Genomic DNA, 17051 nt, shown 5'->3' on the forward strand with positions numbered 1-17051 from the left:
GAGTTGGCCAGGAAGCACCACTTAAGAGAAGATATTGGAGTTTTAGGGAGACTTTTTGTTAATGATGGTTGGAGACATCCAGAGACTGAAGGAAATGTGGATAGAACTTTGCATGAAATGCTACTTTTTAAAGTACTGATGTCAAACATCAGCAAATATCAATAGAATAATTCCTTATTTCTTCCTTTTCTTTCACAAGGAAGTTATTAATCAATAGTTCTCATATAAACAGGATTTCGGTTATTCTGTTTAAAACTAGAATAATACTCTAAATAATGTAACAATGATAACTCTCCATTATTAGAATATTAGCTCCTGCTGGTCTTTTTTCACACTGACACTATCCTGGACAGTGTCACATTTATTTTAATAAATATTGGCTTTGATCCTAAGATAAATCAAGGAAGTTCAGAGAAGAAGTTTCATCCTGTCTTTCACATACAGTCCCCTGAAAGCTTCCCTTAACATCAAACAGCTTTTAAATAATGTGAAATAAGACTGGTAAGTGAAGAAACTGGGGGAAAGAGGATAAAAGCCCAGTCATATTCAGAATTAAGTCCCATGAAGTTCTGTAAGATGTAATCCCAAATATGTGTAGTATGTACCTATTATTACAGCCTGGATTAGATTCACAGGACACCTGGCTTTGTGTGATGTTCCGTGCACTCCTCCACATTCTCTTCAGGAACTTCATAATTCTTTCTTTCTTTCTTTCTTTCTTTCTTTCTTTCTTTCTTTCTTTCTTTCTTCCTTCCTTCCTTCCTTCCTTCCCTCCCTCCTTCCCTCCTTCCTTCCTTCCTTCCTTCCCTCCTTCCTTCCTTCCCTCCCTCCTTCCTTCCTTCCTTCTCTCCTTCCTTCCCTCCTTCCTTCCTTCCTTCCTTCCTTCCTTCCTTCCCTCCCTCCCTCCTTCCTTCCCTCCTTCCTTCCTTCCCTCCCTCCTTCCTTCCCTCCCTCCCTCCTCCCTTCCCTCCTTCCTTCCTTCCTTCCTTCCTTCCCTCCCTCCTTCCTTCCTTCCTTTCTTTCTTCAATCTGAGGCCAATGGACATAGGGTTTTTTTTCTTCTTATGTATACTTTCTGAAATTGGTTTATCAGAGAAGCCAAGGCCCTGTTTCTCACCTGCTATCCTGAAATTTAGCTAGAGTGAAATGAACCAGTTTTGCCAGATTGGGAACTGCCTCTTAATATAAAACATTATGAGTAAAAGGATTATTATGACTGTGGCATAAGCATGTATAAAAAGCCTACTTTTGTGACGCAAACCTGAACGTTTTAATTTGTTTACCATCACCAGGGGGTGGGTGGTTTCATTTATTTACTCTGAATAAGATAACACTTTGCACTGAAGGCAAGCATGGTTTTTGTGTCCTTAGATCGCCAAAGTTATTATTTACATAACCATAATCCCTGAGGAAGAATTTAAAGAAAATAATGTTATTCCTATGGAGAACTTTGTGTATCTTTTGTTCTGTATGAGGAGAGTGTTAAATGGTCCATTTGCTTCAGGGAAGGAAAATCCTGCTGCTTTAATTTTATCTAATTGCCATCTTAACGTGTTCAGATAGATTTGTTCTTGTAATGTTTATTTGAAATGGCTTTGCTTTATTGCTTTACTTCATTTATATAGAGGTGCCAGAGATGCTAGTTGTATCCCAGAGGAATAGATTTATAGAGAAGCACAAAAATATCACAACCTTGCCCAGAAAAGCAAAGGATCTTACTCTGAAAATCTACAAACAGCGCTTGGAAATTTGTCGAATCAAGAGTAAATGACAAAACAGCAATTAAATGGAAATCCTAGCTGGATATCCTGAGAACTGAAGCTCAACTTATTTGAAAGGTTGGGGAAAACAGACCCTGGGGAATATTGAATCCACTTTCCAATTATATATTGTATAAAATATTTACTGATACTTTTATTATATCAAGAAATGAGTAGTGCATGGGTAGTTACAGGGAGTTAACAGTGTATTGGAATTCTGCCATTTTTCCTTGAGAGAAGAAGATTCTCCAATCATAGGCTTACTTTTCTGGAAGTAAGCCCACCAACTGTACACAGTATACTGTAAACTAGCATCCTACTGGGTTGTTGCAATAGTCTGTCTCAGTAATTTCAATGCACATTAATCCCTTCTAGCTTCATAACATAGGCTATTATCCCAATCTATGTAAAATATACCCTTCTGCCATTTTTACCTGGAAAAAATGTTCAGGTTGCAGGAAATTCCCGCATAAAAATATTATATCTAAAGCTCACAGTACTTTAGCATACTCAACAAATTGTAGCTCTAATAATAATCCAATCTTTACTTAGCATCTGGAGACTGAGGCAACCAACTCACGGTGTCCAGCAATAAGACTGGTTGCTCTGATTTGATTTTAAAGAGAAGAGCTGGCACCTTGAACCATTAGACTTATAATTGCCTTTCTGATTTTTTCTTTCCTGGCAAGCAGATATTGTGCAACATGAGAAGATATCTCTCTTTTCCAGGAGTTTGTAAACATGGAGAAAATTGGTGTCAACTAGTTTTCACTTCAATTTAGTTTGATTTTAGTACGACTTTTAGTCACCGAATACTAGTTAATACATGAAACTCTCTACCTGATTGCAGTATCATCACCTAACCCCAAAACTTTACCCTTAGACCAGCGGTCCCCAAACTACGGAGCACATCTAATTTTCCATGAATAAAATGCGGTATTTTGTTAGTAACTAATATCAATCATCAAAAAAGTTGCAAAAGTTTTTTTTCTAATTTTGTCACCCAGTTACATTCATTTTCTTTTAATTAAATTCCCTCCTCAAAAAAGTACACCAATTATATTTCTAACTTATTAACCATTATGCCAAAGTGCTTCCTTCTTTCTTTATACATTTTTCAATAAGCCAAGAAAACCTTGTATAGCCAATCAGATGTTAACAAAAGAAAATTAAAAACAAAACATAAACATATATGAATTTCAGACTCCTTCCCCGCCCCCTCTAAATAGTACGTTACCATTTGTTTTTTACTTTAAAATAAGGTATGTGCAGTGTGCATAGGGATTTGTTCATAGGTTTGTTTTATAGGCCCTCCAACAGTCCGAGGGACAGTGAACTGGCCCCCTGTGTAAAATGTTTGGGGACCCCTGCCTTAGACTATCCACTGTTGACCTCAATGATTCCTAAGAAGTCACTAAGGGGCGTGCATAAGTGCACCAGCGTGCCTAGAGTCCCCAGCCCTAACGTTTCATGTATATAAACATTGTTACATCTTTGTATACTACCAATACATACTTGACAAAATAAATAAATAAAATAAAATTTAAATTAAGATAATATCTGGCCTAGCATAATGATAAAGCTATAAGATGCTTCAAACTTCATGTTTCTAAAAAGGATATTTTTTTTCTACTCTTCATTTTCTGGGTGTTTTCAGAGGCTTTTTTACTTATCTTGCTTTGTTCATGGAATTTGGAGCAGAGATGTTCAACATGATTCTCTCCTTTTTGTATCTTTAACCCTTTTGTGTTTCTGCCTTTTTCTATAAAATATCTTTTAAAAGAGAGAAAAATGGAATAGTTACATAATATATTTTGAGTGATAACAGTAAGAGCGCTCCCTCTGAAAACACCATCTATTTGTGTAGGATTTTTTTTTTAAAAGCTCAAATTTGATACTTTCTATTAGAAAACAAGAGTTCTCCCTCTGAAAACACCATCTATTTGTGTAGGATTAAAAAACCTGAGGTCAAATTTGGTATTTTCCATTAGAAAAAGGAAAGAAGAAAGGAACTCAATGTAGGTCTAGGAAAGTGGTGTTCAGTTTTAATATGGTTCCTGCTTGTGATTTCTTCAAGTTTCGATAATCCAGAATTAAACCCAGATGGATAACTATTCCCAACCTCATAGGTATAGCATTCAAACCTTTGTTACCTGAGCCTTCAACCATAACCTCTCCAGAAAAATCTCTAGCTACTCTTCTGTGTCCTCAAACAATCTCACCAACGTTGGTGTTCATGTAGCCAAACTGGGCTCCATGGAGCTAGCAACTCTGCAACTCTCTGCCCTTCTTCATCCATTCACCTTCCTTCCTCTCCTCCTTCCTCTCCCCTTTCTCTTCCTTAATAATAATGATGATGATAATAATAATAATAATAATAATAATGATGATGATGATGATGATAATTTGTTAGATTTGTATGCCGCCCCTCTCCGAAGACTTCCTTCCTTTCCCTCTTTCTCTCTGCCCTTCTTCATCCATTTACTTCCTCTCTCCACTCCTCCCCTCTTTCCTCTCCCCTTCCCTTGATTTCTCCATCCATTTACCTCCCCTCCTCTCCTTCCCTCTCTCCTCCTTTCTCTCCCCTTTCCCTTCCTTCTCTTCCCCTCCTCTCTCTCTGCCCTTCTTCATCCCTTTAGCTTCTCTCCTTCCCTCTCCCCTTTCCCTTCCTTTCTTTCTCCCTCTCCCTTTCCTTTTCTTTCCCTTCCAACCTACTGTCCCCTGTCCTATTGTCTCTCCCATATTTCCTATATCTTCTCTTCTATCCCTCTATCTTTTGCTGCTATTCTCTCATAGTTATATTTCACTCCTTTATTTTCTCCTCTATTCTCCCTTTAATACATTCTATCCTTTATTTTCTCCTCTATTCTCCCTTTAATACAATATATCCTCTATAACCCTCATTGTGTATTATTGTGTCTTGGACAAAACAAACAAACAAATAAATAAAATAAATACAATAAAATAACCTACCATATTTTTGGGAATATAAGATGCACATTTCCCCAACTAAAAGAAACTGAAAATTTGGGTCTGTTTTATACTCAGAATGTAGCTTTTTCGAAGCTTTTCTTGTCAGCCCTAATGAGGTGTTAACGATCTTCCAGGCTCTTCCCAGCTTGCAGATATTTTTCATTGCTACTCCTTCCGAAGAATGTTTCTTCCAGCCCTAAATCTTTGCAGGCTTTTTTCATTGTTACTCGCTCCCAAGAAACTTTTTAAAATCCCTAACTAGAGGATAAAATAATATGCTGAAGCTGACCAGACTAAGAACGCTAGCCAGATGAATACCTGGTAGGCAGTTTTCCCCCCATATTTTCCTCCCAAAAAACTAAGGTGCATCTTATACTCCAGTGTGTCTTCTACTCTGAAAAATACGGTAATAATGTGTGTCTCTGTTACTTTAGAAAATAGTGCATGCACTACTATATCAAGTTTGAAGGCAATATGAAAGTGATACAGCAAAGATCTATAGAATCTCTTTTTTAAAAAAAACCAAAAAAACAGTTCCAATGATTTTGAACATTTTCATTAAACCTAATTTCTTATTAATCTAAACTGATTCCAAAAAAAGGGCCAGTTTGGTTGAGTGATTAAGGTGCCAGATTAAGAAAGTATTTAATTCTGCCTTAGCCATGAAAACCAGCTCGGTGACTTTGGGCCATCACTCTCTCTCGTCTCACCTCACCTTACAGGGTGGGTGTTGTAGGGAAAATAGGAATCAGTAAAAGATGGTGTGTGTTGTTGCCTTGAGTTATTTGTAAAAAAGTAATAAAAACAAGAAAATACATAAATAAATATTTAAAGGGTTAAATTTTTGTTTTGTTTCGGATCTGGTAAACATATCTACTTAAAGGTAGTTCTTGACTTACAACAGTTTATTAATTATTTATTTATTTACTTAATTTATTTACTTACTTACTTACTTACTTACTCAACTTCTATGCCACCCAATCCTGAAGGACTCAGGGCGTCTTACAACATAATATAATACAATACAAAAAGATACAAGCAATAAAAAGAAGTCGAATATAATCTCTAAAAGCTAACCCCGATAAAACCCATTTATATAAAAACCAATCAAATCTTATGCATGCACACCATTCATAAAATAAAATTTGGCCATGAAAGATGGACAATTCATGGCCCCCAGGCCTGCCGGCAAAGCCAGGTCTTTGTGGCCTTGCAGAAGGCCAGTATAGTGGGAGCAGTATGGACCTTGGGGGGTAGTTGGTTCCATAGAGCTGGGGCAGCCACAGAGAAAGCGGTCCCGCCAACCTACATTGTTTAGTCGATGGGACCTGGAGGAGGCCAGCTCTGTGTGCTCTTATTGGTCTCTGGAAGGTATGTGGGAGGTTCATTTGGTGGTCATTTGAAGTTACAATGATTGTTTTTTACACATACTGTACTACTATTGTGGCATCCCCATAATCCACATGGTTAAAATTTGAATGCTTGGCAACTGATTCATATTTATGACAGTTACAATATCTTGGGGGTCATGTAACCACCTGATAAGCAAAGTCAATGGGAAAGTCACATTCGCTTTATTGTGTAGGGGGCTGCAATAGGCAAGAACAGACCAGCATAGATAAAACAACATTTATTTTTATTTTAATATACTGCCCTAATTTACATTTCTCCAATTCTGTGCTATTTCTATCAGACACACATACACAGAAATACACAGCTGTATTGCTGTTTGGCAAATTGCTGGGGGGAAGAGGCCTTTTTTTCCTTGTTATCTTCCTAAAGTTCATCTTATATTCCGGTTCATCTTTTTGCAGAAGCAAAAAGGCCCGGAAATAGGTCAAAACAAGGTAGGTGACTGCTGCCGCTGCCCCCACTGCTCACTCCCATTTGCCTCGCTGCCCTTGCTGCCAGCCACTGCTCACCTCGCTGACCCCGCGTGCATGCCCGGCGGCAATGGAGCAAATCTACTCACTCCATTGCCGCCACTGGAACGGCGTTCCCACTGTTACGGCTTATAGCCCATCCCTGCATATACATATCACGCTTAATAATCATGTTACTAACTTAATAACTGCAGAGATTCACATAACAACTATGGCAAGAAAGGTCATAAAATGGGAAAAGTTCACTTAATAAATGTCTCACTTAGTGACAAAAATTTTGAGCTCAATTGTGGTCATTAGTCTGTATAAAATAGATGTGAATGTAAGAACATAACAGTCATGCTTTAAAATGACATGATTTGGTCTTAAAATCAAACAAAAACATGGCTGGAGAGAATTACTTTGAGACAATCTGAGATGACATGTATTTATTTTTCCTTCTGTGCTGTGAAGCCCTGTTAAAAAAAAGAAATCAAGCTGTTAAATAGTATTTATACTTTTTGTTATATATCCATGGATGCCTTTGTCAAAATTATTATGCTGAAGAGTGAGTTAAATATATAAATATCTTGATATACATTATCACTTAGTAAGACTCGATACCTGGATCTCCTCAGCACCATGTCATCCAGCTGGGTTCAACCAGTCCAAGATGTTTTCTCAGGAAATTCAACCCAATTCAATTCAATTTATTCAATTTTTATGCCGCCCTTCTCCTTAGACTCAGGGCGGCTTACAACATGTTAGCAATAGCACTTTTTAACAGAGCCAGCATATTGCCCCCACAATCCGGGTCCTTGTTTTACCCACCTCGGAAGGATGGAAGGCTGAGTCAACCTTGAGCCGGTGATGAGATTTGAACCGCTGACCTTCAGATCTACAGTCAGCGTCAGTGGCCTGCAGTACAGCACTCTACCTGCTGCACCACTGTGGCTCTATGTTTTGTAGTACCCCATTTCGAGGAAATGAGAGGTGTGGGGTCTGGAAGGATATTAGTTGTTTTATTATTGGATTGTCACATGCTGTTTTTATCATTGTTGTTAGCCGCCCCAAGTCTATGGAGAGGGGCGGCATAAAAATCCAATAAATTATTATTAATTATTATTATTATTTGTCTGAGATGATCCTAGTCCTGGAGGTGACATTGGCTACACTGATAGAACTTCCACAAACTATTACAAACTCCAGTGCACTTTGTTCTTCTGTCTGTCTCACTAAATGTTTGAGTTCAATTTACTTGGGTGAATTAAGACATTGGCCGGGTTATGCTATGTAATTTTAACTGTAACTTTTTAAAAATTTACTGTGGCTGATTTATTGCAATATTTTATAATTGCTGTGAAATGCTAAAGTTCATAAAATATAGCTATAAATAAATAAGCCTGTGGTGTGTTTACATTAGTAATCTTTTTGTAAGAATGCAAATTATTCTCATAATGTATTCTACTGATTGAATTTATATAAATTTTTGGTTGTTGATTAGGTCTGACATAAAATGATATTCATTGGATACTTATTGCTACAAAGACGAAAGGTTGGATCTAGTCTCTCATTATAGTTAAAGGGTTCCTTTGTGTTTAATATATTGCATAAAATAAGGCATGCACTTTTCATAATGGTGGGAACTTTCTTGCAGTTACATTTTGATAATTGTCTTAACATGGAAGCAATTAATTGATTGCAGATCTTTTTTGCCCGCTAGGCAAAGGGGATGTCTTTGGTGATGTCTTCTGGAAAGAAACAACTCTTGCCCAGTCGTGTGCAAATGTAAGGGCTTTGACTTACTGTGACCTTCATGTAATTAAAAGGGATGCCTTACAGAAAGTGCTGGAGTTCTACACAGCCTTTTCGCATTCTTTCTCCAGGAATCTCATCCTGACCTACAATTTGCGAAAAAGGGTAAGGTATGATGGCGTGGCTAGAAAGAAGAGCTAAGAGCTTATTGGAATTGCATTTTTAGATAATAAACACTATGGATGGAAAATTCTTAGCATGCTAACTGTACTACATTACACAATAGTTTCCAAGTGTTCTTGGCAAGAAGAAAGTATTTATTTATTTAGATTTGTATGGTTGCCCAGCATAAATGATTGGTATACTGTACATTAGTAAAATGAAAGAAAAATTACAATCAAAATCAGTGACGTCAACAGGAGCCAAGCAAAAATCAACATTCAGATAAATTGACTTATCCTGATACAGTCAAAAGGTGTATAATTGTTTTAATTCATTATTATCTCAGTGCAGCAGCAATTTGAAATTATATATTGAAATTCTTGCTGAGAACTCTGAACTTTGTGAACTAGGGAAAATAATACTTTTAACTTAATTGTTTATTAGTTGTGAAAAGCCTCTGACCTTTTCCTGCTTCGTTGACTCTTGATTCCAGCCTCAGACTTGCTCTTTGAAGATGTAAACAAATCAGAGGCATGGTATTATTTTTTGTTTCAATTGTGTCCAACTGATTTGCATGGTGGCAAAAGACAAAGCATGGTTTGAAGGTGAGAATTACTGGGGAACATCTAGAATAGGTTTCCAACTGCTCCTTGGAAAAACTGTTTCATGTGCTTAGATGTGTACAGCAAAATACATTAACTTTCTCTTTAATTATGACCTCTGCATATCAGGATTTATTTTTGTCTAAACATGCGCATAATCTGAGCTGAAAGGGATTTTTTTGCTAGTCCTTTCAGCAGCATCCAAAAGGCTTTCATGTTTGGATAACTTGTTTTCTTCTTTATGGAGAGCTATGTTAATCTACTGTATGGTAGAAAAAAATCAGGTGGAGTCAAGGTGTTTATATTTATTTAAAAAGAGACACTTTTGTGAGCATTTCATATCCATACTCCTTCTAAATGTTTGTTTCTGTTTTTGACAAGAGAGAGCTAGAATGCTGATGAGATTGGTGTATGGAGAAATGCAACCTTTTAGAGTCACTTCATCATGTTCACTCTATGATTCATAATGAACCTGGATCACTCATGTGACCAAGAAGCATTGTTCCCATTCTTAAATTTTTTTTTTTTTTAGCTTTTCCATACCGTCTTATATGAGTTTCCTAATTGTTTGGGATTGTTAATAACAAAAATCTAGGTACAGTATTTAGAAATTGTTGGCTTGTCTCAGTTAGCTAGACTATGAAACCTTCGACAACACCGAGCAGAGAATTTTAACAGAGCGTGGATGTGTGATAAAGCCAAAGACACAGACTTAGTTAAATAAGTATTATTTACATATAAACAAGATATAAACAATCCAGAATAAGCACGTAGCGAATACAGAATAATAAGCACTGAGCAATCACAAGATAGAAGCACAAAGCAAAATACAATATAGATAATAAGCACGAAGCTTATACAAGCACAAAGCTTAAACACAACTCCCCCTTCTCAGGCAAAAGTAAAAGGAAGTGACTGAGCAGAATAATGAGCTTTTATAACTTCAATGAGGAAGTGATGAAACAGCCTTGAATATTAACTCTTCAAGTACAAGTTAACTCTTTAAGTGCACATTAACCCTTTAAGTACAAGTTTGGTACAGTTTACAATATGCAGTTTACAATGGCAATCCCTAACAACCATGTACCCTGTACTAACAGAAATAAATGGCAATACTGACTGAAATAGATCAAATGCCATTGAATAGAACATTTAATGATCTCACAAGTTGGGAGTTGTGGAAAATGGTGTCTACTTAATCCTCCCCAAGTACTTATTTTTAACTCCTTAATTAAGTATATAAATATTCAGGACAGCTTTAGCAAATTTCAAAAAGAGCAAGCCATTTAATGAATGCAACTGAAATAAAGTGTATAGGTGTGTACCAGGGGAACCTCTACCTTTTAATCTTCTATTTAACATGCTATTCAATAGTTCTTGTTACTACTTCATGATAAGATGAGTACAAAATTTTACTGTGTTTACAAAATTTTGTAGCAATTTGGAATTTTACAACATCCAAACATGTGATTACTGGCTTATCTGATTGGAGAAAATTATAGATTGTTTTGGGTGTTGTTTAAGGTGACCAGATGTCCTGCTTTCAGTGGGACAGTCCTGATTTCTGATGATTTGTCCCGCATCCCGCAGCGTTTGAAAAATGTCCCGCTTTTTTTTTGAAGATAAACTGCCGTGCAGATTTAGCCAGTGCTGCAGTCGGTCTTCATGGGCATCTCCAGGGTGGGTAGCCTCCCATCAAGCCACCCCCACCAGCTTAGACATCCTCCTGGATAGGACCTGGGCGGATCCCTGAAGAGACAGGTGGAGCCAGCACCTGGTAGGAGAAAGCTGAAGCGGCTGGGTGTTTGACAACCCTCAGCAGCAGCTCGGGAGGTTCCCCTTCTTCCCCCATCTCCCATGTCAGTCCTTCTGGCTGGCTCCTTGGTTGAGAAAGACTTGGGAGGCTCAGCTGCTGAGCCATTTCTCCTCCTCCTTCCCCCTTTTCCTCCTCCTCCCCCCCCACTCGACCACGGCACCACCTTAAAACAGACTCTGGATCGCTCTTTTGCTGATCCCAGCATTGCTGAAACAATATCATCTTTAAACCATATAACAATCATAATCTTCCTTGTCATTCACATTAAAAATAAAAAGTTACAATCAGTTGAAGGTCTTAATTCCCTTATTAAATTTTTAAATATAAATCAGAAATCAGTTCATTTCTTATCCATCTAAATTAATTCCCTTAATTCATTCCCTTATCCATACTTGTTTCATTTCCTAAAAAAGGGAAAATTATTTTCTTATATATATATACTTATATTTTCTAATATTCTTGCTCTGGATTAGATTATAGCTTTTTATATAATCAGCATCATTATTATACCATTTTTGCATCTTAAAATCTGAGTAGTACATTAAAAACTCTCTGATAGATAGTCAATAACCTCTCTAATATAAAAGTATCATCTTTAAACCAAATAAATCATAATCCTCGTTATCACCCTTATTAAAGATAAAAAGTTTAAATCATTTAGGAAATCTTAATTCACTTATTAAATAGTTTAAATCAAAAATCAATTCATTTCTTATCCATCTCAATTCATTCCATTGTTACATTACATTTTCACTGCTTATTTCATGCTAGTTATAGCTATTTAAAGAGAATAAAATTGTTATTTGTGCTTTAAATTCCATAAGATTTTTTTCTTATATTTCTTGTATATTCTTATATTTTTATATTCTTATATTGTCTAATATCCTTACAAACATTTACTTCACTCCTCTCCTCCACTCATGTCCATATAATTCCATAAAATAAACTTCCAGAACAATAGAATTGTTAATTCAAATCGCAATCCCTCCCTCTATTCATTTTATAGAGGAATCCATATTTCCAAAGATAAATCCATATTTCTAAATTTCCACCTTAATACCTTAGTACTTTAATACCTTAAAATTCTTAAGAAGGTCCTTTTATACAATCATTATATTTAATTCATATTCATCATATTTAATCTTTGTTCATATTAATCAATTCCCCTTATAAACCATGCAATATCTAAGTCGAAATCCATTCCCTCTACCATTCTACTTGTTATTAATCTGAACCTCACATATCCCATATAATTCACATCTTAACATAGTTAACATAGTTAAAAAAAATTTTATCATGAAAACCTCTCATATTTTCATATAGACCTATCATACAAACCTCACAAAGAGCCCTTTTCCTTTATGTTACTATCATCAAAGAAGTTTTCAATCCATAATTCTTACTCCATAAATAAATGCATGTGATTATACTTTCTTGCCAAATAGTCCATCGATGACTTTAACTAATTTTTCTTCTTCTAATACCGCTGTTTTTCTTCTTAAATAAATGCAAAATACCATTAATAATTAAAGTTTTCTTCCAGTCACTGACTCCGGTTCTTTTCCATATTTGTCTCCAGCTAGATGGCATTATTAAGCAGTCCTTAACAATTCTAATCCAATAGCTTTGTAAAGCTCTTTCATTCTATTACGATGTTAACATCCAAATCTCCTTACTGCGATGACTCTCAAATCCAAGATGGCGAATCATCTTCCGAGCCGACACGTCATATTCTCACAGGCAAAGGGAAACAATTTCAGACAATAATCAATAATACAGCTAAAAAAGATCCAATCGGCTCCAATCTAACCCATCTCTTTTACAGCCTTTAAAGCTCTTCAAACCAGAAGAGAGAATATTAGGCATTTTCACTGAAACAAATAGTTTGAGAAGTACTACCCTATACCTTTGTATATATATATTTATATTTCTATAACTTTCTGCAAAAATTCTCATGAGTAGAAATGGAATGTGCCAATATTGACATGGTTATATTCTGTTAAATCTGAAACTATTCCTACAAAGGGGAAAATATATTTTCAAAATGTATGTTTTTGTTTTATGAAACATATCTGACAAAATTATTGCAGCCATTTTTATCCACCAGAATGGTAAATGTATATTAACTGGGGAATAAATTCCAAGAATAAAACTTTTGATTAGCAATGTGCAATGATTTTAGCACATTTTCTTACAACAACTTCAAATTCAGCATAGAATTAATAATCATTTTGTTTACAAGTTTGAGTGAAACAAAATCATTAGAGAATAATATACAGTATATTTTAGGCTTCTGTGAGAGAAAAGCTAACATTTATTAAAAGTTGGTAGCAAACGGATTTAATAATGTCATTATTTTGCCTTCCTGAAAGAATGAGCGCTAAATTGAGCATGAAGAGAGGAGAATTGAATTCTGACACATTTCAAATAGAGTTGTTTGCTATAACATCAGATAAACATTTTTTCCAAGGCTCGAGCACATTTCAGAAGAAGATATATGGAGGTTAATCAGCCCACATATTGCTTCTTCCCTTTTCTCTCCAAACATATACAGTAATACCTCATGATACGAACTTAATTGGTGCAAGGAGGAGGTTCGTAAGACGAAAGGTTCGTAAGACGAAACATTGTTTCCCATAGGAAACAATGTAAAGTCAATTAATCCGTGCAACCAAAAACCCCCTGCAAAAAAACAGCTTTCGGCGACTGCTGGGAAGCCGCGCGGCTATTTTAAAAGGTGACAGCCGGCCTGGGGGGCTTCTCAGCACCCCCCGAACCTGGGTTTGGGGTTCGGGGGGGTGCTGGCAAGCCCCCCAGGCCGGCTGCGACCTTTTAAAACAGCCGCACCGCTTCGCAGCTGTCTCCCTAAGCCGAACGCGGAACTTTGGCTTTAGCATTCGGCTTCAGGAGACAGCTGCGAAGCGGCGCGGGTGTTTTAAAAGGTGACAGCCGGCCTGGGGGGCTTCCCAGCAACCTCCCGAACCGAACCCGGGGTTCAGCAAAATTTTGCCTCTTCTTACGAACTTTGTTCGAGTTACGAACCGGCGTTCGGGAGGCTTCTGGGAAGCCCCGCCGCCCGGCTGTCACCTTTTAAAACAGCCGTGCGGCTTCCCAGCAGTCTCCGAACGCCGGTTCGTAACTCGAAAAAAGTTCGTAAAAAGAGGAAAATTTTTTCTGAACCCCGAGTTCGTATCACGAGTTGTTCGTAAGACGAGGGGTTCGTATCTTGAGGTACCACTGTACTGCAAAACTGGTTCAACATATCTCTGTAGCTACTTTGTTGGGTGCAAAGCAATGCAGAATTTCCAATAGTATTTTTTCTTATTGTATATTTGCACCTGGGGCACACTTGGCAGCACCTACATATCTTGTTTGAATTTATGAATCTAATTCTTTGCAGAATCTGATTGATTTCTTATGTGCTTATTTGTGAACATAGTCTAGGTATGTTAAAATAGTCTAGGTTTGTTCTATTGTTTGGAAATAATAATGTTAAAAACTATTTTTATAGCATAATAGCGAATAGGCAAAACAATCACATATCAGTTGATGGATAATTGTAAGTATCTGGTTGCAACCTTTAATTCTTGTGTGGGAACTTGTCACACTCAGCATAAAGTTGGCAATTCAGTGCCCTTTTTCAGTACAATGCATAAATAAGCAGAAGTTAAGTAGACATTTGTCAAGGATGTTTTAAATTTCATTCCTGGGCCAAGCAGTAAACTAGATTCAGTGCCTAAATAGCCTTTTCCAACTATGTTGATGCTGTTTGAATTAAATAAATTAAATAAATGACAATGAGATAAAAAGGCATCAAAAAGAGGATAAGTAAAAAGAACAAATAACAATTTTGCAGATTAATTGCTTCTGAGCAACAAGACAAAAAAAATCAAATCCAATTGGCAAATTATCAGTAGCTTTATGCTTGTCCACTGAAGAACTTTTCTGTTCTGTGTACAGACTGTTATATACAGTATATACTGTAAGTGCTGTGAAAATTGAAAGAGGTAAAATCATTGGGGGTTTGGTGTTATACCCACAAAATGTGGAAGAAATAAAGAAATGTAGAAAAATAAGACAAACTCTCACTGTAGAGAAGACTTACGGTAGCTTTATTTTTTCCTCCTTTGGTTTTACATGACAACATTTCCACTACTCGGAGTTCTCGGAGAGGGGCGGCATACAAATCTAATAAATTATTATTAATTATTATGATTATTACTCCTTCTTCGGGGACCTCAGAGCTGTTGTTCCTGCCCTCTGGAACACTTTGCTCCATGATGTAAGGTTGGCTCCAACCTTCCTATCTTTCCATAAGGACTTAAATACATGTTTCTGTCAGTTGCCTTGGGACCCCAGTGGGGTAACAGCCCAATGGAGGTGGTTGATTGAGTAATAACAGATCCCATCTGTGAAGCAGTCTGGGAATGAAGAGCTTTGCAGTTACCATAAGTAGAATAATAATAATTATAGAGTACCTCCTGAACCGCCTGCTACCGCATGAATCCCAGCAACCGATAAGGTCCCACAGAGTTGGCCTTCTCCGGGTCCCGTCGACTAAACAATGTCATTTGGCGGGCCCCAGGGGAAGAGCCTTCTCTGTGGCGGCCCCGGCCCTCTGGAACCAACTCCCCCTGGAGATTAGAACTGCCCCCACCCTCCTTGTCTTTCGTAAACTACTCAAGACTCACTTATACCGCCAGGCATGGGGGAGTTGAGACACCTTTCCCCCTGGCTTTTTTATACTTTGTTTTATGTTTGGTATGAATGTGCTGTTTGGTTTTTAAAATAATGATAGGGTTTTATATGTTTTTAATATTAGATTTGTTCCACTACTATATTGTTTCTATTACTGTTGTGAATCGCCCTGAGTCTTCGGAGAGGGGCGGCATACAAATCTAATAAATAATAATAATAAATAATAATAATATTGATACCTCTTGAAGCACTCTGTTTCAGACTTACAATTGCTAAGAATGCTTTTTTACCTTAGGGACAGATGCCTCCAATATTGTGTTCTTGGCAGCCTAAAGACCCCAGTAACACTGGTGAATAACTCCGGCAAATTGCCATATAACAAAGCATAGTTTTTTGTTGATTTTTAATTAGAAAGCAATTAGAAAGCCTGTTCTCCAACAGGCTTAATATATCTACAGATTTTTTTTCTGTTTCTTTTTTAAGAGGGGGGATTTTGAGGGCAAATCCATCTGAAAAATTCCAACCTCCCTTCCTGTTATATCATAACAAAGTCTCTTTGGCTTTTGGCTGTCCCCGAGGACCTGAAAATTACAAATACACAACAGCAGTCATAAAAAATAATAATAAAGATGTAGCTATCCTACCTATGTAACACAAACCCACCCACCACAGGCAAATGAGAATTTCTTCCTCTTTCTTGTCTTTTGGATTATGAACCTAATCTTAATAATAATGATGATAAGGAATAATAATGTCAGTCCTGTAAGTATAATTTTCTGCAAAAAGCTAAGAACTTTTTAATGCCTCAGAAGAAATACAGAAGTCCATATGTATTCTGTGTGCTTCAAGACCTCAATAAAGAGGGAAATGTGAAAAGGAAAACTGGCATTTTAAGTTTACACTGGAAAGGAGAAATAAATTGGTTTATTTTAGTGTTTTTTAAAGCTTAAAAAGTGTCTCAGGGGACCAATTTGAGAAGATGTTTTTAAGCAGGGCAATTTTCCTCTTTTCAGGTATTGCCAATAAAACATTTATTACAGGGAGAAGAGTCTATAATAACATTTTTTATCTGATTATTGAGATAATTATATTAATTGGATTGCAGTCAATGATGCTGGTGTATAATCACATAGTTAAATCTGATTGATATTGAGTATTTATTTGTTTAAAAAAAGCTGTTTTCAAATTGGAATCGGTTACCCAGATTCACCTTGGCATATTTTGGGAAAAGTAAATAGAAGAAAAAGGAAATGTTTTGTTAAGAATCTGGATGAAGCATACCAGATGAGAACCTTTTGTGGAAAAATGGTTTTGTTTTGAAAAAAAATTGCTCAACTAATTGTCCTGTCGGAAACAGTAATGCACTCTTATAAACATTTAGTTTCTTATGATTTGAAGTCTGAAATGTTTTGCTTTGAGGACA

At 36.6% G+C, this 17051-nt stretch overlaps 1 protein-coding gene across 1 annotated transcript in view; it reads left to right on the forward strand.

Moving 5' to 3' along the window:
• The window catches only part of KCNH1 (potassium voltage-gated channel subfamily H member 1), a 257125-nt gene that overhangs the window by 143004 nt on the left and 97070 nt on the right, over positions 1-17051 (forward strand). The window contains exon 10 of the mRNA XM_070734479.1: positions 8319-8515. Coding sequence (XP_070590580.1) covers positions 8319-8515 — 197 coding nt within the window. The remainder of the gene's footprint in view (positions 1-8318; positions 8516-17051) is intronic.

The sequence above is a fragment of the Erythrolamprus reginae genome, chromosome 1 (assembly GCF_031021105.1).
Source record: "Erythrolamprus reginae isolate rEryReg1 chromosome 1, rEryReg1.hap1, whole genome shotgun sequence".
In the NCBI taxonomy this organism is placed as follows: Eukaryota; Metazoa; Chordata; class Lepidosauria; order Squamata; family Dipsadidae; genus Erythrolamprus; species Erythrolamprus reginae.